The 23,397-nt window shown below is 41.8% G+C and overlaps 1 protein-coding gene across 2 annotated transcripts in view; it reads left to right on the top strand.

Moving 5' to 3' along the window:
- nuak1b (NUAK family, SNF1-like kinase, 1b) overlaps nucleotides 1-23,397 on the top strand; it is a 99,796-nt gene that overhangs the window by 33,729 nt on the left and 42,670 nt on the right. For both annotated transcript variants that reach the window (XM_061969602.2, XM_061969601.2), the window contains exon 2: nucleotides 7,664-7,784. In XM_061969602.2, the coding sequence (XP_061825586.1) occupies nucleotides 7,664-7,784 (121 nt within the window). The remainder of the gene's footprint in view (nucleotides 1-7,663; nucleotides 7,785-23,397) is intronic.

Raw genomic sequence — 23,397 nt, 5'->3', positions numbered from 1 at the left:
AAGTTAACTGAAGCGCTCGGCTCTGTTTACTCTACGAAGCAAAGACTGTATAGTTGCTTTACGCCATGTTTCAAGCCTAACGACGCTAGTGTGCATGCGTCGGTGCTGCTGTGACTCCGTTCCCAGGAAGTAAGCAGTGTTGCCTAAAATTCATTGATAAATGACGGTTTTTCGGTAATTGAAAAGTTAATTGATGTTACTAACCGTCTCAAATTTTCCTCGGTTTATCGTTATACCGTTTACCGTTACATTCCTAAAATAAAGTATAGTAAAGTACTGTATAATAAGTAGGGCTGTCAAAAATAACGAGTTATTGCATGTGATTAATCACATGATTAATCATGTACGGATGCAGATTAATCATGTAATTTACTTTGAGCGCACGTGCTCTTTTTACCTTAATCATGGAGGGTTACCTGGAAGGCGGCGCAGGTCAGGCCAGAATTCATACGATGAGTGAGGAAACTCTTGACTGACGTACTCGTTGGAAAATTTTGCTTCCAAATAAATCCCAGTTGGCACTTAAGATAGCAAATTTTCAACAAATAATGACATGCATTCAAGTGAAACATTTAAAAACTGTTTACGTATGACATTCTGACGATGAAAATGCATTTGTGTCAAAATATTGGGGTCTCTCTTTAGGTGAATTTAAAGTATGTATGCAAGTAATATACTGTGATTAATCCAAATTAAAAAGTGGGATTAATATGATTTTAAATAGTTTTTTTTTTATTTGACAGTACTACTAATAACATATAGTGTAGCTTTTGGGGGATTGATGATGGAATGATGAAAAGCGCAAACGCGTTTTCTGGTGTACAAACTATACCGGCTACACTATGTGTTGCCGAAAGCTGACAAAAACTGAGCTTTTTCGGCATTACTGAAGGTAAAATAATTTTTCATAGAAGTTAAAATATGGGAAAGAAGGGCTTAACGCGGGTGCACACATGTATAAACTACAAACTTGATTGGACAGTTCTTGTGACATACACTGCAAAAAGTCAGTGTTCAAAAACTAGGAAAAAAAAAAAAAAAATTAGGGAAATTTACTTGAACTAAGCAAAATTATCTGCCAATAGAACAAGAAAATTTGGCTTGTCAAGACTTTCCAAAACAAGTAAAATTAGCTAACTTCAATGAACCCAAAAATACCTTAAAATAAGTATATTCTCACTAATAAGTGCACTTTTCTTGGTAGAAAAAAAGAGACTTTTTTGCTCAATATGTTGAAAAATATTCTAAAATGAAGTTAATGCTAGTGCCATTACCTTGACATAATGATATGCGCTCGGCATTACATTTCTTGAAACCAGCAAACTTATACTAAAAACTAATTTTTTGTTATTAATGGAAAGGCAACAAGGCAACATCTTGTTACTCTCGGGGTTTGCTCAGGCGAATCATATTGTCTAAAAATGCATTTTTCCATGGATAACATGACATCATCGCGCCAAGTGCGTGCTCTTTCATTCAGTTAGTGCACATATATACAGCCCGGCCCGCGGCCAAACTTGTTTTAATTGTAATTTTAATTTTGAAGAATTTATCTGAATGTGCGTTAACTATTTCTGTTAAAAATTGTTTGAAATGTCAAATGTTTAAATATTAACTGTCAGTTTACTGTACTGTGCCAACTGTACTACTATATGAGTACGTATTTTCTATTGTTTCGTTGAAAATAAAACAGCAAAGTCCATTTGGCTGTCATCCGTTTTAATTATGAGACACAATTGTGTCAAAATCACGAGTTTTTTTTTTCATGCTTGAAATAAGAAATGATTACTTTAAAAAAGTAGTTTTATACTTGTGAGTGTTGATGACACAGCTTTGCAACAGTTGCTATTCTAGTTTCAAGGACGTTTTACTCAATATAGGTCATCAAATCTCAGCAACAAGCTGTAATATCTTACTGAGATCATTTAGGACCAAAAACCCTTAAAACAAGTAAAACACTCTAACATAAAATCTGCTTAGTGAGAAGAATTATCTTATTAGACAGAAAATAAGCAAATATCACCCTTATTTGAGATATTTAATCTTACTTAGATTTCTGTTTTTGCAGTGTACCACATGACATAACTCAAATATTCCATATGCTGGGTTTGTATATGTAGGCTATTTTTGTATTAAGCTTTATTTACAAGATTAAATGTTACCAAAAGATTCCAAAGCATACTTTAAAAGACATGAGAGAGACAGCACTTTCAGAACAGCTTCCTTTTTGCTGTCATTTTGACACAGGTCCGTGCCTTTGGTACCCATCTCCTAAAGTTCTGCTTGTTTGGTACACATCAGGGTTCTGATGATTGCGTTCATATTTGACCAAACGGACGGTAACTGCAAATAATACACAGCCAAGTTCCTTTTAACCAAACTAAACACGACAGTCAGCTGCTTCCGGGTAGACCGTTATGGAAACCCCCTCCTGTGAATCTCTCCCTCTGATCTCACAAAGGTCGGGACCCAGGCACTGACTAATACCTGGTTAAATATAGTCTTTTGGTCCTCCATTAAAGGCCCCTGCATGCCAGTCAGGTCGTCCCGTCCCCCCTCACAGACAGCTCCTTCACACTTTCAAAGAGGCTCAGTAAATTGCACAGTGTGAATGACGCCGCTTATTCTCTGACTCATCTTGCTATCGTGTCAACAGAGGCCGCTGATAGGGTCAAAGGTTGCCACTGTGCAACAAAAGGAGCACTCAGAGGGGGGCTATATGGACCAAAGCAGGGGTGCCCATTACGTCAATCGTGATAGCGGAGGGTGTATCAGTCAATCGCCAGCCAGGCATTAAATAAATAGACCTAAAATTTAGTGAATCAATCTTCACTATGACGTCACTTTCGTCACTTGATTGCGTCTTGTGAGACGACGCTGGCTGCTGCCAGATCATTATTAAGAAAAAATGACCGACAGGAAGGCGAGAAACATTTTTTATTTCAATAGACTCTCGCGCCATACCTGCCGTCAAAACTCTAAAGACTGGCCGAAAGACTCATTCTCAAAGACTGGAAAACCCCATCTGCACCCAAGTTCAGGAACTGGTTAAATTAACTTGTGAATGTACCGTATTTTTCGGACTATAAGTCAGTTTTTTTCATAGTTTGGCCGGGGGTGCGACTTATACTCAGGAGCGACTTATGTGTGAAATTATTAACACATTACCGTAAAATATCCAATAATATTATTTAGCTCATTCACGTAAGAGACTAGACGTATAAGATTTCATGGGATGTAGCGATTAGGAGTGACAGATTGTTTGGTAAACGTATAGCATGTTCTATATGTTATAGTTATTTGAATGACTCTTACCATAATATGTTACGTTAACATACCAGGCACGTTCTCAGTTGGTTATTTATGCCTCATATAACATACACTTATTCAGCCTGTTGTTCACTATTCTTTATTTATTTTAAATTGCCTTTCAAATGTCTATTCTTGGTGTTGGGTTTTATCAAATAAATTTCCCCCAAAAATGCGACTTATACTCCAGTGCGACTTATACATGTTTTTTTCCCTTCTTTACTATGCATTTTCGGCAGGTGCGACTTATACTCCGGAGCGACTTATACTCCAAAAAATACGGTAATGACTCTTGAAAAAATAAGATTTATAAACTCTACAAATATGAATAAATGGGAACTAACCTGGCAACCTTAACTGACATATATTGAATCATAACTTATAGACATTTAAAGGAAAACAAAAAAAACAATCTTTTTGTAGGGCAACGAGGGTGCTAAATGACAATGTGTTCAAAGCAGATGACATAACGGCAGGTTTTAAGTAGAGATGTCCGATTATGGCTTTTTTGCCGATATCCGATATACCGATATTGTCCAACTCTTAATTACTGATTCCGATATCAACCGATACCGATATATACAGTCGTGGAATTAACACATTATTATGCCTAATTTTGTTGTGATGCCCCGCTGGATGCATTAAACAATGTAACAAGGTTTTCCAAAATAAATCAACTCAAGCTATGGAAAAAAAATGCCAACATGACACTGCCATATTTATTATTGAAGTCACAAAGTGCATTATTTTTTTTAACATGCCTCAAAACAGCAGCTTGGAATTTGGGACATGCTCTCCCTGAGAGAGCATGAGGAGGTTGAGGTGGGCGGGGTAGGGGGGAAGAGGGGCAAGGTAGCGGGGGGGGTGTAAATTTAGGGTCCCGGAAGAGTTAGTGCTGCAAGGGGTTCTGGGTATTTGTTCTGTTGTGTTTATGTTATGTTACGGTGTGCATGTTCTCCCGAAATGTGTTTGTCATTCTTGTTTGGTGTGGGTTCACAGTGTGGCACATATTTGTAACAGTGTTAAAGTTGTTTATACGGCCACCCTCAGTGTGCCCTGTATGGCTGTTGACCAAGTATGCATGCATTCACTTGTGTGTGTGAAAAGCCGTAGATATTATGTGATTGGGCCGGCACGCAAATGCAGTGCTTTTAAGGCACGCCCCCAATTATGTTGTCTGGGTGGAAATTGGGAGAAATTCGGGAGATTGGTTGCCCCGGGAGATTGTCAGGAGGGGCACTGACATTCGGGAGTCTCCCAGGAAAATTGGGAGGGTTGGCAAGTATGACTGGGGGACGCAACTGCTCTGTACTTCTCCCTACATCCGTGTACCACTCCGTACAGCGGCGTTTTAAAAAGTAATGAATTTTACTTTTTGAAACCGATACCGATAATTTGCGATATTACATTTTAAAGCATTTTTTGGTGGTCTTTTCCAAACAGACTAGTCCGATTGCCACCAAATTGAAACGCGTAGTCTGATGGGCAAAGCTAAAGTGTGAAAGGTTTGAGTTTTTGCTATTGTATGTGGGAGGAGCAAATGCCCAAATGTCTTATGTGCATGCATCTAAAGCAGATCTACTCAACCATAACAGCCCCCCCCCCCCCCCCGAGTTTCGTACAACATTTTGAGACAAACATTTTTGCAGCAAGTTCCTACAAACACTCCAGTGCTCCGGTTGTATAGAGGAACTTGGACCATTGTATACACACTGGCAGATCCTTGCATTGACATTTTAACCTGGCTAGCAAACACTGGGGTCCAAATTCTCGATTTACCCCTACTGGCAGGAATGTATTGACACACAAACCAAATATACTCCTTAACCGATAAAGTTTCAGTTCAGTTTCAGTTTATTTGGAACATGCATGCGACACAATGTAATTCATCACATATTGAAGTTGTTTCATTACCGCATGTCCAAAAAGGAGTAGGAAGAAGCTGAGCTTATTTAATCCTACCCCTTTTCATACCATATCAATTTTATCATATTTCCTTGTTCTCTGTAACAAAACAGTCAACAAATAAATAATAAACAAATAATGGTTACACTTTAGTATGGGGAACATATTCTAAGTAACAAAGACTTAATTTAGAGTTATTTGGTTAGGGTTAGTTGTATAATAAGGCCATGCAGAATAAAGCATTATTAAGTACTTAATAATATCTAATTAAGAGCCAATATGTTATTAATTTGCATGTTAATAAGCAACTAATTAATGGTGAATATGTTCCCCATACTAAGGTGTTACCCAAATAGTATACCATAGTAAGTAAACAAATATTAAATACCTAAATAATCTCTGTCTCAATAAAAAAAATACAATTTTTTTCAAGATATTCATCATAATTCTTGTTCTGTGTACTTTGTGAACACCTGTAGTTTGAACAGTCTCTTAAACTGAATCATATTGGTGCTTTGTTTGATTTCCTTGGTTAATCCATTCCATAATTTAATTCCACATACTGATATGCTTAAGGTTTTAAGTGTTGTACGAGCATACGATTGTTTTGAATTAGATCTTCCTCTAAGGTTATATTTCTCCTCGTTTGTTGAGAAGAATTGTTGTAGCAGGTTATAGTTTGCTTTGTACATCATTTTAGCTGTTTGCAAATGCACCAAATCATTGAATTTCAATATTTGTGATTCAATAAATAAAGGGTTTGTATGATCTCTATATCCAACATTATGTATTATTCTAATTGATCTTTTTTGTAACACTGTTAGTGAATGAAGTGCACATTTGTAGTTGTTTCCCCATATTTCTGCACAATAACTTAGATATGGTAACACTAGTGAGCAGTAAAGAATATGAAGTGATTGTTGGTCCAGAACATGTTTTTCTTTGTTCATTATTGACGTGTTTCTTGCTACTTTACAGTGTTGGGTTAGTTACTGAAAACCAGTAACTAGTTACAGTTACTAGTTACTTTATTTCAAAAGTAACTCAGTTACTAACTCAGTTACTTACACCAAAAAGTAATGCATTACTGTGAAAAGTAACTATTTAGTTACTTCTTTTTTCTTCTTTTTTTCAAGGCTCCCATTAATGCCCTTTTAGCCTTCATTTCAGTACTGTTATTGCACTGGAGAATAATACAATCTGTTGATCAACTTGACATGCATTTGCATCACTGAACTCTGCTAAGCAACGTGGTCTACATACAAAACACAAAGACAAAGATATGTTTCAAAGGGCCAATTTATTTCAGGCCAGAACAAATTGACAAAACTATTTTAAATAGCTGCAATATAACATACATAAGTAACAAACAGCATAATAACAACGTAGCTGTAAAGCAAGGAAGGCACACACTACATACACAAAGCCTAACCAGGCATTTTTTTCTCAAGGAATTCTGAAATAAAATCATGTCTGAAGCCCAGAACACTGTACACATTTCCCCAGTTTTAGTTTAGAGAAAAGGAAAGTTTGGCCTGGCCCACTAGCATCCCTCTTTATGTTTGTGAACTTTATATTCTATACATTTAGAGTGATGTGATAATCAAACACTCTAGAAGTCTAGAATGAAAGAGTATATAAGAGAATTGACAGAGTGTGTACCTTCATTGCTGAATGATGAGCAGAGGCAGAGTTAATCCTTAAGTGGTGGTGGTTAAGGGGAAGTGGCATCGGAGTCTGTGTCTCTATTTACTAGCTTCGCCGAAGCATGTTGCTTTTGTCGCTGTTTCAGCAGATTTTAATTGCTGTTTTGGGCAGTAGATGGGATCTTTTATCCAAGACACAACTTACATTTAACTAAAATGTTATTTTCTTTGTGCTCGACAAAAGAAAAGTAGTGAGAATATCTACATGTTAAGAAACTCGACTGCAGCTCCGCCATGATCACACACAGGGCGCGCGTCTCTCTTCTCCGGCTAGAAGAATCAGAAGGACGACACCGCAGCGCTCCAATAAAACACAGTCAGATTTTCTGTTTCTAACCGATACTACATAAAAAATAACGTAAAATAACGCAGTAATGCATCATGTAGTAACAGTAACTGAGTTACTGAATATAAAAAATAACGCGTTAGATTACTAGTTACCGCCGAAACTACTTTTGTAACGCGTTAGTCCCAACACTGCTACTTTATGTTGTATATTTTTTACATGAGATTTCCAATTAATTTTATCATCTAGTGTTATACCCAAAAATGTGTTTTCAATGTCTACTCCGTCTATTTGTATTTGTGTTTGACTTTCTCTTCTACTGTTACCAAATAGCATTATTTTAGTTTTACTGAGATTCAAAGATAGTCTGTTTTTGTCAAACCATGTTTTTAATTTGTTCATTTCTTGTTATTGCTTGTATTAAAGGGTTAATCAAACACATATTCTCTCTTCACAGGTGGCCATCAAGTCGATTCGGAAGGAGAAGATCAGGGACGAGCAGGACATGGTTCACATCCGCCGAGAAATTGAGATCATGTCGTCGCTCCGCCACCCGCACATCATCTCTATATACGAAGGTGAGGTTGACCGCGGGTGAATACAAATGCAGATGCGGGATTGGTGTCTCGGCCGTAGGACTGTCATGTTACGACAGGCAGAGGTCATTAAAAAAAAGATCTGGGATGTTATTCATCTCTTCTGCTGCGTCTGTAAAAGTCTGGACGGCCTTAGATTGTGTGTGCGCCCGTGTGCTCTGTTGAACGTTTAAGAGGCTTGGCGTTCCGAGGGATTGCCTCTCCCACATCTGAGAGGTTTCATCCCTCGTCTTCGGTCTTGATCTCTGGGCCAGACATCTGCTGACACTTAGGAGACAACAGCAGCTGGGAAGCAGACTCTACTTGTGAAAGTTGCACGTGTGTGTGTGTGTGTGTGTGTGTGTGTGTGTGTGTGTGTGTGTGTGTGTGTGTGTATGTGCGTGTCTCTTGGATTGACCTCTGTCACTGGGCCCCGCACGCTGTCTGACTGCTGTCCACTTGTAATGATGAGAGAGGAAAGATCTTAAGCCTTCCCTGAAGCAGCATCCATCTAGGCTAGGAGGCAACTATCAAAACGACAAGCCAAGCTCGTCCACATATACACAAATATTTCTGAAAGACGCATGTCTTCTCCACTCCAGGGTTGGAAAAGAGTCTACACACAATGTTGTTTTGCTTGCTCTCTGCATTGGTCTTCTGTGAGGTTTTTATTTGCCACATAAGAAGCCTTAAAAATCTCGATGAAATGACAGTAGTATTTATACAAACCCTGTTTCCATATGAGTTGGAAAATTGTGTTAGATGTAAATATAAACGGAATACAATGATTTGCAAATCATTTTCAACCCATATTCAGTTGAATATGCTACAAAGACAACATATTTGATGTTCAAACTGATAAAAAATTGTTTTTTTGCAAATAATCATTAACTTTAGAATTTGATGCCAGCAACACGTGACAAAGAAGTTGGGAAAGGTGGCAATAAATACTGATAAAGTTGAGGAATGCTCATCAAACACTTATTTGGAACATCCCACAGGTGAACAGGCAAATTGGGAACAGGTGGGTGCCATGATTGGGTATAAAAGTAGATTCCATGAAAGGCTCAGTCATTCACAAACAAGGATGGGGCGAGGGTCACCACTTTGTCAACAAATGCGTGAGCAAATTGTTGAACAATTTAAGAAAAACCTTTCTCAACCAGCTATTGCAAGGAATTTAGGGATTTCACCATCTACGGTCCGTAATATCATTAAAGGGTTCAGAGAATCTGGAGAAATCACTGCACGTAAGCAGCTAAGCCCGTGACCTTCGATCCCTCAGGCTGTACTGCATCAACAAGCAACATCAGTGTGTGAAGGATATCACCACATGGGCTCAGGAACACTTCAGAAACCCACTGTCAGTAATTACAGTTGGTCGCTACATCTGTAAGTGCAAGTTAAAACTCTCCTTTGCAAGGCGAAAACCGTTTATCAACAACACCCAGAAACGCCGTTGGCTTTGCTGGGCCTGAGCTCATCTAAGATGGACTGATACAAAGTGGAAAAGTGTTCTGTGGTCTGATGAGTCCACATTTCAAATTGTTTTTGGAAACTGTGGACGTCGTGTCCTCCGGACCAAAGAGGAAAAGAACCATCCGGATTGTTATAGGCGCAAAGTTGAAAAGCCATCATCTGTGATGGTATGGGGGTGTATTAGTGCCCAAGACATGGGTAACTTACACATCTGTGAAGGAGCCATTAATCCTGAAAGGTACATACAGGTTTTGGAGCAACATATGTTGCCATCCAAGCAACGTTACCATGGACGCCCCTGCTTATTTCAGCAAGACAATGCCAAGCCACGTGTTACATCAACGTGGCTTCATAATAAAAGAGTGTGGGTACTAGACTGGCCTGCCTGTAGTCCAGACCTGTCTCCCATTGAAAATGTGTGGCGCATTATGAAGCCTAAAATAGCACAACGAAGAAGCAAGAATGGGAAAAAATTCCACCTGAGAAGCTTAAAAAATGTGTCTCCTCAGTTCCCAAACGTTTACTGAGTGTTGTTAAAAGGAAAGGCCATGTAACACAGTGGTGAACATGCCCTTTCTCAACTACTTTGGCACGTGTTGCAGCCATGAAATTCTAAGTTAATTATTATTTGTAAAAAAAAAAAAAAAAAAGTTTATGAGTTTGAACATCAAATATCTTGTCTTTGTAGTGCATCTAATTGAATATGGGTTGAAAATGATTTGCAAATCATTGTATTCCGTTTATATTTACATCTAACACAATTTCCCAACTCCCATGGAAACAGGGAGTTTTATTAGGGCTGTCAAAAACAACGAGTTAACTCATGTAGTTAATCACAGAAAATACTGCATTAATCGTAGATAAATACACAGTTTAATCACGGAATTTATGTTGACCGTGCATGCTCTTTAACCTTAAAGGGGAACTGCACTTGTTTTGGATTTTCGTTCACGATCATTTGGAAAGACGACAATTTTTTTATTCTAATGCATTCTAAATATTAAATAAATGCAAATAAAAGTCCGCTTACAGCGGAGGCAATGGGGGTTCCACTATTTTGCCCATACAATCCGATAACTATTCAAAAAGCACCAACAATACTCAATTTAAATCTTGTGACTTGATTATTAACCAAGTATTAGTGATAGTATTATTATAACTATTTATAGCGACAACGTGATCACTTTCCTGTGTGCCAATGTTTACATCATCGAGTGGTCTGCTGTTTCCTCGCTTCCCTGCTCCCTGTAAATTTATTGTGGATCATAAATTATGCCTCTCACCTGAAAAGTAGATGGCTGAGGATATAATCCAACAAGTTGGGACACTTTGACAGCTATTTAGGACCTGGAACTGGCGAGAACGACACAAAAAGTACTATTACCCCCGCCCCCCACCCCATTTCTGTGCGAGAATTAGGAGACATTTTTCATCGAAATGGGAATATATGAACATCCTAGCAGTTGGCATCCCAATGACAGCAGACATTGTACAGTAAGTGATGTTTTATTATGTTTGTTGGCTCTCATAAAGTCTGCAGTGAGTAATAATCAGTGATGAAGAAAAAAAAAAGGAAACGTTGTGATGCGTTTTTAAAATTAATGCGCAAAAGTGATCAAAATAGTAAATATTAAATGTTATTATAAATGTTACTACATAACATATATACTTAGTTACATCATGTATATAAAACCCTAATGGAGGTTTTTTAAGGGCTTTATAGGCAGAATTGAACAGCTCCAATAGGCTCCATTGTAAGCGAATTTTTGATCAAATGTATTTAATATTTAAAATTAGAATGCATTTTTAAAAAAATCCATCTGTCATTTTGTCTTTTATAATAATTTTCAACGATGGGCAAAATTCCCCCAAAAAGAGCAGTTCCCCTTTAACTCTAGATGGTTGCCTGAAAGGTGTAGGTTTATACGGTCAGTGATCAGTCTGACAAATTTCACTTAAAAATTTTAAATACAACTATGAGCAAATAAATAATGTGGATTCAAATGTCAAAATGTCCTTTTGACAATACTATTGCATTTATGTCCAAATGTTGGCCTCTTTTTTAAGTTAAATTATACCTTTTGATTAATCCAAATTTAAAATTGTGATTAATGTGTTGAAAAAAGTAAATCATTTGACATCACTAATGTATATTTATGCATGCATATGAGAAATATCTTCTTAAGCATGTTTTAAATTACCAGCCAATGTCTTATTTACGTTAAATAAATATAACTGCACCATGGGGGCGTCATGACATTTTCATAACTGACATGTGTAGCTGAAAAACATGCTAGTATACAGTACATAGGGGTGTAACGGTACGTGTATTTGTATTGAACCGTTTCGGTACGGGGGTTTCGGTTCGGTTCGGAGGTGTACTGAACAAGTACACATGCTAGCAGCGACCGGGCTAGGACAACATGTAAAAGCCAGAGCTGGAAGACCATCCTGCCTTGTTAAGATCTCCCGTTTGGGAACACTTTGGCTGCGCGATACAACAATGGAGGACGGAGGTTTGCCGACATTGTTCAGCAGCTGCTTCTGACAACACGTCAAACATGTGTTGCACCTTTCCTGCTTCCGGCTCCCAGACCGTAGTCGAGGAGCGCAGGGGAGACACTCCTCCAGGGCCAATGTATTCTCAGGGGCAACACCCTTCACTCTACCCGGCAGTGGGTCTCCACAGCTCCGGACTCCAGGGTAAATGACGAGTCCGGCGATTAGTTGCAAATTGTGGCTTCATTGAGGTCTTGCACACAGCCAATCCAATTGTTGTTTTTTTACTGTACCGAAAATGAAGCGAACCGTGACCTCTAAACCGAGGTACGTACTGAACCAAAATTGTTGTGTACCGTTACACTCCTAAGTACATGTAATACAGATATTCTTAAAGTTTCGTAATCATTCAACAAATGGTCCCCGACTTGTGGACAATTAGTTGCTCTGTCCCACCTGCGTCCCTGCAAAGACATTAGGATTGCTGGCGGCCATGTTTGTCAAAAAATCTTGCTCAAATTTCACGCACCTGTGTCGTTGGGTCCTTTAAAAGGTGTGTACCAAATTCCGAGGTGATTCAGCAAACCCCTCTAAAGTTACAATGGGTACAGTCGGGTAGAGCGCATTCAGGTATGAGAAATTTCAAGTCAATTTGACTCATTGGCGTCAAACTTTAGGGCTTAATAACAGCGTCAGTATGTGGTGTATTAGTAAGAAAAATAATAGCACAGCAGGTGGGCATTTTTTGACAAATTTTGTGTGCAGTATAAGAGTTGGCGTACACTAGCCCTCACGTCCGTTTTTTCCTCAGTAATGTGCACAAAAATAGCAGTTATATTATACAAAATATATGTAAAAAATAAAATAAAATAATAATTTGGTATGTTCTTTGAATGCATTTATCTCCTTTTACAGCCAAGCAGGATTTTAGAAAATTGCCAAATTGGAGGAATTTTCTAAAATCTGCATTATTAGAGGGGACCTATTCTGCAAAACCAACTTTTCTTATCTATTTGCATCTGTTTTTGTGTATTTGATAATCGATTAATCTGTTGATTATTACTTCGATTAATCGATTAATAATCGGATAAAAGAGACAAACTACATTTCTATCCTTTCCAGTATTTTATTGAAAAAAAACCCCAGCATACTGGCACCATACTTATTTTGATTATTGTTTCTCAGCTGTTTGTACATGTTGCAGTTTATAAATAAAGGTATATAAAAAATTTTTTATAATTTTTTTTTTTTTTTAAATGAATAAATAAATAAATAAATAATTGCTTCTGCGCATAGCATAGATCCAACGAATCGATGACTAAATTAATCGCCAACTATTTTTATAATCAATTTTAATCGATTTAATCGATTAGTTGTTGCAGCCCTAATTTGGGATCTGGATAAGACCTGAATATTTTAAATCAAACCATAGAGGCATGGCAAAAAATATCTATAAAACAATTTTGCCTTCCTTCACATTTCCTCCAAACGATCCACTAGGAATTTGCCCCATTTGTGACGTTTTTCTCAAGTGGGATGTCAGCAAATATCTCCATATATGGTAGAAATGACAGATGTCCGATAATATTTCAAATAAACCTCTATAATAATAATAATATCGGACTGCCGATATTATCGGCCGATAAATGCTTTAAAATGTAATATCGGAAATGATTGGTATCGGTTTCAAAAAGTAACATTGATGACTTTTTAAAACGCCGCTGTGTACACGGACGTAGGGAGAAGTACAGAGCACCAATAAACCTTAAAAGCACTGCCTTTGCGTGCCGGCCCAATCACACAACATCTACAGTTTTTCACACACACAAGTGAATGCAAATCATACTTGGTCAACAGCCATACAGGTCACACTGAGGGTGGCCTTATAAACAACTTTAACACTGTTACAAGTATGCGCCACACTGTAAACCCACACCAAACAAGAATGACAAACACATTTCGGGAGAACAGCCGCACCGTAACACAACATAAACACAACAGAACAAATACCCAGAACCCCTTGCAGCACTAACTCTTCCGGGACGCTACAATATACACCCCCCGCTACCCCTTACCCCCCACACCTCAACACCACCCACCTCAACCTCCTCATGCTCTCCCAGGGAGAGCATGTCCCAAATTCCAAGCTGCTGTTTTGAGGCATGTTGAAAAAAAAAAAAGCACTTTGTGACTTCAATAATAAATATGGCAGTGCCATGTTGGCATTTTTTTTTTTACATAACTTGAGTTGATTTATTTTGGAAAACCTTGTTACTGTCAGGACTTGGTCCGGGGTGTTTGCTTTTCCAGGATGCAGCGGAAAATTGGCACGGGCGAGACGGGAACCAAGGTACATGATTTATTTAATATATCAAAAAAGGAATAAATGAAAGCGCGCACAGTGGCGGAGAATAAACTATGAAAAAAAACAAAAGACTATAGCAAAAAGTACAAATGAAAAGCACGCACAGTGGCGGAGAATAAACTATGAAAAACAAAAAGAGTATAAACATGGAACAAAAACTTACTTGGCTTGGACAAAAAAGGAGCAGCGTGAACATGGACATATGAAACAATGGACGTAGCATAAATGTGGAGTGGTATGGGGTGCGAGGTCGTCAGAAAAAAAAACTGAAAAACACTGAACTTAAATACTACAGACATGATTAACGAAAACAGGTGCGTGACTCAAGACGTGAAACAGGTGCGTGACGTGACAGGTGAAAACTAATAGTTGCTATGGTGACCAGACAAGGGAGTGAAAGACGGAAACTAAACAAAACATGACTTAAAACAAAACATGATAATACAGACATGACAGAACCCCTCCCTTAAGGACAGATACCAGATGTCCAAAACTTAACAAAAGTCATGGGAGGGCGGGAGGGGGACATGGCGGTGGGTCGCCAGCCCAAGTGGCCCCGAATCCACCGAGGCAAAGTCAAGTGGCGGCGGCGAGTGGAACGCCGCTGCAGCAGGCGAGGCGGACGCCCAGGGATTGGCCACATTCGTGGCCGACTGGGAGGTGGGCGCACTTGGCGTGGCGGGCGACCAGGTAGCGGCCATATCCGTAGCCGACGAGGAGGCAGGCGCGTCGTCAACTTGGCAGGCGTGGCAGCTCGGCGTGGCAAGTCAGGCGGCGAAGCTCGGCGTGACGCGTCCAGCGGCGAAGCTCGGCGTGACGCGTCCAGCGGCGAAGCTCGGCGTGGGTCTTGGTCTTGGTGTGGGTCTTGGTCTTGGCATGGCGAGTCTTGGTCTTGGCATGGCGAGTCTTGGTCTTGGCATGGCGAGTCTTGGTCTTGGCATGGCGAGTCTTGGTCTTGGCATGGCGAGTCTTGGTCTTGGCATGGCGAGTCTTGGTCTTGGCATGGCGTGTCTTGGTCTTGGCATGGCGTGTCTTGGTCTTGGCATGGCGTGTCTTGGTCTTGGCATGGCGTGTCTTGGTCTTGGCATGGCGTGTCTTGGTCTTGGCATGGCGTGTCTTGGTCTTGGCATGGCGTGTCTTGGTCTTGGCATGGCGTGTCTTGGTCTTGGCATGGCGGGTCTTGGTCTTGGCATGGCGGGTCTTGGTCTTGGTCTTGGCATGGCGGGTCTTGGTCTTGGTCTTGGCATGGCGGGTCTTGGTCTTGGTCTTGGCATGGCGGGTCTTGGTCTTGGTCTTGGCATGGCGGGTCTTGGTCTTGGTCTTGGCATGGCGGGTCTTGGTCTTGGTCTTGGCATGGCGGGTCTTGGTCTTGGTCTTGGCATGGCGGGTCTTGGTCTTGGTCTTGGCATGGCGGGTCTTGGTCTTGGTCTTGGCATGGCGGGTCTTGGTCTTGGTCTTGGCATGGCGGGTCTTGGCGTCGTGAAGCTGCGACTGGCGGCACTTGGCGTCGTGGAGCTGCGACTGGCGGCACTTGGCGTCGTGGAGCTGCGACTGGCGGCACTTGGCGTCGTGGAGCTGCGACTGGCGGCACTTGGCGTCGTGGAGCTGCGACTGGCGGCACTTGGCGTCGTGGAGCTGCGACTGGCGGCACTTGGCGTCGTGGAGCTGCGACTGGCGGCACTTGGCGTCGTGGAGCTGCGACTGGCGGCACTTGGCGTCGTGGAGCTGCGACTGGCGGCACTTGGCGTCGTGGAGCTGCGACTGGCGGCACTTGGCGTCGCGGAGCTGCGACTGGCGGCACTTGGCGTCGCGGAGCTGCGACTGGCGGCACTTGGCGTCGCGGAGCTGGTACCGGAGCTTGGCGTCGTGGAGCTGGTACCGGAGCTTGGCGTCGTGGAGCTGGTACCGGAGCTTGGCGTCGTGGAGCTGGTACCGGAGCTTGGCATGGTGGAGCTGGTGCGGCAACAGGTGCTAGCCTTGGTGCAGGTGGAGGTGGCCTAGCTGGGGGTTGCGGCTTGGCAGGTCGGAAGACTGGTGGTGGCGGCCGTGAGGGAGGCTGTGGCTTGGCATGGTGATGCCGAGCCACCCCACCAACACAGCTCCCGACCCCAGCCCCCCCCTCAAGGGGCGGATACCAGACGCGCTCCCTGCGGTCTGGAACTCTCTGTAGGGGTGGGCGGGGGAGGGCAGAAATGTCCCCTTTATTTTGGCCAAATTGTTTGTTTTTTTTATCCCCCACCTGGGGTTGTGTGGGCGGTAAAAAAGAAAAAAATTGTGATGGGGGCGGGGCATGAAATTGGGATGGCTGTGACTGACTAGACCTGATTTCTAAAAACATGTTTTGATAATGTTTTATCAAAGACATGGCATTAGAGTTTTTAGCTGGAGGCGGGTGATTTAAAGAAAAAGTATTGAAACAAAAATCCTGGTCTGTGATGTCATCATGGGGAAGCCGGGCAGACTGCTGCTTGCTTCCGCCCGGAGGGGGCGGGGCTTGTGGGAGCGGCGTGTCCTGCTGGCTCGAGGAAGTTTTTCCCCGTCCTTGGCGACGTTTCCGGGACGGGAGCGACGCGCCGATCGGCACCAGCTTGCCTTCATTCCCCCACATCATCCCCCTGCGCTCCCTGGGGGAAAAGCGCAGCGTCTCTGCCTCCATGGTGCGCAGCACCTCCCAAGAAGCTTCGTCCAGCTGAATGTCCAACTCGGCCAATTTAGGTGCGGAAAAGCGGGTCTGCTGACGACCTACTGTCCGGACTAGGTCCGGGGTGTTTGCTTTTCCAGGATGCAGCGGAAAATTGGCACGGGCGAGACGGGAACCAAGGTACATGATTTATTTAATATATCAAAAAAGGAATAAATGAAAGCGCGCACAGTGGCGGAGAATAAACTATGAAAAAAAACAAAAGACTATAGCAAAAAGTACAAATGAAAAGCACGCACAGTGGCGGAGAATAAACTATGAAAAACAAAAAGAGTATAAACATGGAACAAAAACTTACTTGGCTTGGACAAAAAAGGAGCAGCGTGAACATGGACATATGAAACAATGGACGTAGCATAAATGTGGAGTGGTATGGGGTGCGAGGTCGTCAGAAAAAAAAACTGAAAAACACTGAACTTAAATACTACAGACATGATTAACGAAAACAGGTGCGTGACTCAAGACGTGAAACAGGTGCGTGACGTGACAGGTGAAAACTAATAGTTGCTATGGTGACCAGACAAGGGAGTGAAAGACGGAAACTAAACAAAACATGACTTAAAACAAAACATGATAATACAGACATGACAGTTACATTGTTTAATGCATCCAGCGGAGCATCACAACAAAATTAGGCATAATAATGTGTTAATTCCACGACTGTATATATCGGTATCGGTTGATATCAGAATCGGTAATTAAGAGTTGGACAATATTGGTATATTGGATATCGGCAAAAAAGCCATTATCAGACATCTCTAGTAGAAATGTACCCAAAGTGCTTTGTGCAAGCCCGACGAGTGAATAAGCTCCCTTTTTAGTCTAGCTTCTTGTTTTGGGGCAGACTGGCTCGTACTTGCACATGCATCCTCCGCTGTTGCCATGTCTAATACGTATAGTTCTTACTTATATCTGTCAGTAGACTCCATATGGAAACCTTAAAATCTACAACATGGCTGACGAGGGGAAGACACAGTCCAAGTGAAGACACGTAAATAAATGGCGCATTTTGAAGACACAGTCAGGAACTGGCTTGAAGATGGTCTGTAAAACTAAATCTTTGCAACATTTTGACCAAAGCACCGCCATTACATGTTATGTAGACCAGTGTTTTTCAACCTTTCTTGAGCCAAGGCACATTTTTTGCGTTGAAAAAATGCGGAGGCACACCACCAGCAGAAATCATTAAAAAACTAAACTCAGTTGACAGTAAAAATATGTCGTCGCAATTGTTGGATATGACTTTAAACCATAACCAAGCATGCATCACTGTAGCTCTTGTCTCAAAGTATGTGTACTGTCACCAGCTGTCACATCACACCCTGACTTATTTGGACTTTTTTGCTGTTTTCCTGTGTGTAGTGTTTTACTTCTTGTCTTGCGCTCCTATTTTGGTGGCTTTTTCTAATTTTTTGGTATTTTCCTGTAGCAGTTTCATGTCTTCCTTTGAGCGATATTTCCCGCATCTACTTTGTTTTAGCAATCAAGAATATTTCAGTTGTTTTTATTCTTCTTTGTGGGGACATTGTTGATTGTCATGTCATGTTCGGATGTACATTGTGGTCGCCGTCTTTGCTCCGCAGTAAGTCTTTGCTGTCGTCCAGCATTCTGATTTTGTTTACTCTGTTGCCAGTTCAGTTTTAGTTTTGTTCTGCATAGCCTTCCCTAAGCTTCAATGCCTTTTCTTAGGGGCACTCACCTTTTGTTTATTTTTGGTTTAAGCATTAGACACAATTTTACCTGCACAATGCCTCCCGCTGTTTCCGACTTCTACAAAGCAATTAGCTACCGGCTGCCACCTACTGATATGGAAGAGTATTGCACGGTTACTCTGCCGAGCTCTAGACAGCACCGACACTCAACAACAACACATCATTTGCAGACTACAATTACTGGTTTGCATAAAATATTTTTCACCCAAATAGGTGAAATTAGAAAATCTCCCACGGCACACCAGACTGTATCTCACGGCACACTAGTGCTTGAAAAACACTGATGTAGACCACAAGGAAGTGTTTTAAATGCAGAGGGGAAAAAAATCACCTCACCCCTTTAAAACATTGTATGTTGACCAAGGAAAAAACACAAAGAAAGGAAAAGAAAAACGTATTTATTCTCTAAAAAATACATGTGTTTTTGGGCGTGGCCTAAAACTGAACGCATCAGCCTTCTTCTGTTTTTTGAACGCCTTTAGTTTTTTTCTGTAAAAAGAAAACATACAGCACAATTAATGGCAAGTGTAAAAGGTTGAGCAATTCCCATTGAATTCTTTCAACATATTGCTTGCAATCCCTCATCCCTCACAATGTCGCCTTGGCCCCGACGCAGGCACGAGAAGTCACCAGCAGGCAGTTTCACTTGATTTGTTGCTGGTGATTATTTTTATGCCCGTGTCAACACATGGCAACGGCTGCACTGGCACAATGGTGCCAGGCGGAGTCCAAAAAAAAAAACTGGTCTAACGACTGTCCCTTTGTTGCGTCTCAAAGTCCTCGGGTTGTTATCAGTGCAGGGAGCATAAAACAAACAGCAGGGTTTGTTTTTGGTAAGGTGCCAGCATGTCAGCCATGTGGAGGGCTAAAGGGCAGCTGGCTTCATAATAAACGAGCAAAGTATGTGTTTTCACGGGTTGGACTCCACCAGGAAGCTTGACCGGATACCTCGAAACACGGCAAGGCCTCCGCCCAGCCTGGCTGCAGAGATGTGAAGGAGGCCCCCAGATTTTGCTTATCCAGCAACACCCTTTCCAATAGCTCCTGCACTTGTGTGAAGCAAAGCTGAACCAGATGTGTGTGTGATGAAGACGCAGTAATACCACTCCCTTTCTACGGTCACATTCTGCATCCATCAGCATGTTGGGAGGGACTTTAGAAGAGGATTTTGTTATACACCCTACCCTTTTTAAAACAAACAGTCAGATAGTGTTGTAAATGCACAAATTGCCACAGGAAATTCAAATGTCAGGAACCCTAATTGCAGTTGGGGGTTTTAATAATAACTCTAAATGTAGAAAACAAAACAAAACATGTCGACGTCCCACTGGGGTGAGTTTTTCCTTGCCCGTATGTGGGCTTTGTACCGAGGATGTCGTTGTGGCTTGTGCAGCCCTTTGAGACACTTGTGATTTAGGGCTATATAAATAAAGATTGATTGATTGATTGATGTTTTATACAAGGGTTATTCAACTACATCATGAAGAGGGCCGAAGTTTCAAGAGCCCGAGGGCTCAGGGGCCGGACATCAAAATGTAGATGTTTCGTCAGAAAGTGCCGCCGGAGACTGTGTTTACTTAATTGCAAAGTAAACATCAGTTTTCCTACTACACTGCCAATAAATTCATTATTCTGACTTTGCTACTCATTTCCAACAGATACTTTAGAAGTCTTGTTGAGGATTGATGTTCCTTCTTTTGCATTCTTTTCCTTTAGGTTTGTAAGACTGGAAATATAAACATAAAAGTATAACGTCCATTGCGTATTTTACATAAATAAAATAGGTTTAGTGTTAGTATATTCACACTAGGGCTGGGCGATATGGCCTTTTTTTAATATCTCGATATTTTTAGGGCATGTCACGATACACGATATATATCTGGATATTTTGCCTTAGCCTTGAATGAACACTTGATGCATATAATCACAGCAGTATGCTTCATGCTGCATTAATATATGCTCATTTTAAACTTTCATACAGAGGGAAATCACAACTAAAACTGTATTTATTAAACATTTATTAGGCAGTGGCACAAACATTCATGTCATTTCAAAACAGAAAGTGCAAGATTGTCAGAGACATTCTAAAACAAGCTGTGAGTGCACTTTTGTGCATGATGTCACTAAGATGACATATCAAAACAACACTAAATTAAAGTGCACTTTTTGTACAGAACGCCACTACAATAGTTCAAAACAAATAAAGTGCACTTTTGTGCATGATGTCACACAAGATATTTCAATAACTGTCAAATAAAAATGAGCTGCATAATAGGAAATCAAAAAGGGTATGTCCTTCGCTATGTGGTAGGTTCCTGCGGACGTTATCTCCTTCTGTTGTTGACTATTTGTTTCATACGGTGTTGATGTGGAAATGGTTGCCTCGGCATTTTGTTGGTGTGGCACCGAATGGAGATGTTGACATGCGGAGTTTCAAGCACTCTTCATTCTCTAGCGGGTGACTTTTCAAATGATGCTACATATTAGCAGTAATGCTACTTTTTGTAGCAACGCTTTTGCCCCACACTTGACAAATTACGGTTGTCTGTTCGACATATTCCCGCTTGAAGCCAAACCACCGCCAGACGATGGACCCTGTGCTGTTTTTCTTGGGAATTAATTCTTCCTTTATTTGTTTACAGATTCGCACCTTCTTTCTCTCGTATTACCACTCGCACCACAGCTAACGTTACCCATCCCGCTACCTCTCTGCTGCGCTTGTTTTATCTCTCTGTGAGAAGGAGAGACAACAAAGAGTGAGAAACGCCTGTAGTGTAATGCCCGCAGCTAAAAGCAACTGTGTGAGAACGTATACTCGAATATCACGATATAGTCATTTTCTACATCGCACAGAAACAAACCCGCGATATATCGAGTAAATCGATATATCGCCCAGCCCTAATTCACACAATAAACTACAAATGTTTATACATATAGAAATTACTCAACATTGCACGCACTGTATATGACTTATCACAGTTAAACCTGATGTCAAATTTAGCGCTACATGTTAAACGAGTTTGATCGGCAGAGTTACTCTCAGACAAAAACAACGCGACCACGAATACAAAAGACTTCACGAAGTCAGCAATTTCAATACAAAACCAATGAAATATATTTATGCACAATATCTACTTACAAATGTTTGACCAAGTTTGGTGATGAAGCTTACACGCTGGGATTTCTACCATTGTTGGTTCTTGTCTGGATTGATGTGTCCGTCACTTAAAAGGTCCGCCAGAAAACAATGACTCAAGCACTTGTTCGGGGCAGAACATTCATATTTTGTTGTCCAGTCGTTGTTGAAAGTCCGATTTTTGCCATTTATTTATTTTATTTTTTTCATTGTGGCACATACGCCTTGCTGTTGCCCCCTGCGGGGTGGCGGGAGTACTGCTTTCATGATCAACCCTTAAAATTGCAGTAGAGTGGAAAAACAAGTTCCTTCTATTTTGAAACTATTATCATATATGTCTGATTTATGACACCAAAAGACTTCCAAACTTTGAGAATAAATAGATATGATCAAAATAGTACCAATCTCACAGAGATTTCCGAGCCATTTGAGAGATAATGAAGAAGCCAGTCATAAGATCGGAGGGTGTGTTCCAACTATCGTGGGATCACACTCCTCAGCCTTCCCGGTAAGGTCTATTCAGGTGTACTGGAGAGGAGGCTACGCCGGATAGTCGAACCTCAGATTCAGGAGGAACAGTGCGATTTTCGTCCTAGTCGTGGAACTGTGGACCAGCTCTATACTCTCGGCAGGGTCCTTGAGGTTACATGGGAGTTTGACCAACCAGTCTACATGTGCTTTGTAGATTTGGAGAAGGCATTGACCGTGTCCCTCGGGAAGTCCTGTGGGGAGTGCTCAGAGAGTATGGGGTATCGGACTGTCTGATTGTGGCGGTCCGCTCCCTGTACGATCAGTGTCAGAGCTTGGTCCGCATTGCCGGCAGTAAGTCGGACACGTTTCCAGTGAGGGTTGGACTCCGCCAAGGCTGCCCTTTGTCACCGATTCTGTTCATAACTTTTATGGACAGAATTTCTAGGCGCAGTCAAGGCGTTGAGGGGATCCGGTTTGGTCGCTGCAGGATTAGGTCTCTGCTTTTTGCAGATGATGTGGTCCTGATGGCTTCATCTGGCCAGGATCTTCAGCTCTCACTGGATCGGTTCGCAGCCGAGTGTGAAGCGAATGGGATGAGAATCAGCACCTCCAAATCCGAGTCCATGGTTCTCGCCTGGAAAAGGGTAGAGTGCCATCTACGGGTTGGGGAGGAGACCCTGTCCCAAGTGGAGGAGTTCAAGTACCTCGAAGTCTTGTTCACGAGTGAAGGAAGAGTGGATCGTGAGATGGACAGGCGGATCGGTGCGGCGTCTTCAGTAATGCGGACACTGTATCGATCCGTTGTGGTGAAGAAGGAGCTGAGCCGGAAGGCAAAGCTCTCAATTTACCGGTCGATCTACGTTCCCATCATCACCTATGGTCATGAGCTTTGGGTTATGACAGAAAGGACAAGATCCCGGATACAAGCGGCCGAAATGAGTTTCCTCCGCCGGGTGGTGGGGCTCTCCCTTAGAGATAGGGTGAGAAGCTCTGCCATCCGGGAGGAGCTCAAAGTAAAGCCACTACTCCACCACATCGAGAGGAGCCAGATGAGGTGGTTCGGGCATCTGGTCAGGATGCGACCCGAACGTCTCCCTAGGGAGGTGTTTAAGGCACGTCCGACCGGTAAGAGGCCACGGGGAAGACCCAGGACACGTTGGGAAGACTATGTCTCCCGGCTGGCCTGGGAACGCCTCGGGATCCCCCGGGAAGAGCTGGACGAAGTGGCTGGGGAGAGGAAAGTCTGGGCTTCC

This window comes from Nerophis lumbriciformis, linkage group LG10 (assembly GCF_033978685.3).
Source record: "Nerophis lumbriciformis linkage group LG10, RoL_Nlum_v2.1, whole genome shotgun sequence".
Taxonomy (NCBI): domain Eukaryota; kingdom Metazoa; phylum Chordata; class Actinopteri; order Syngnathiformes; family Syngnathidae; genus Nerophis; species Nerophis lumbriciformis.
The sequence above is the reverse complement of the archived record's forward strand: the minus strand, read 5'-3'. Positions and strand labels throughout refer to the sequence as shown.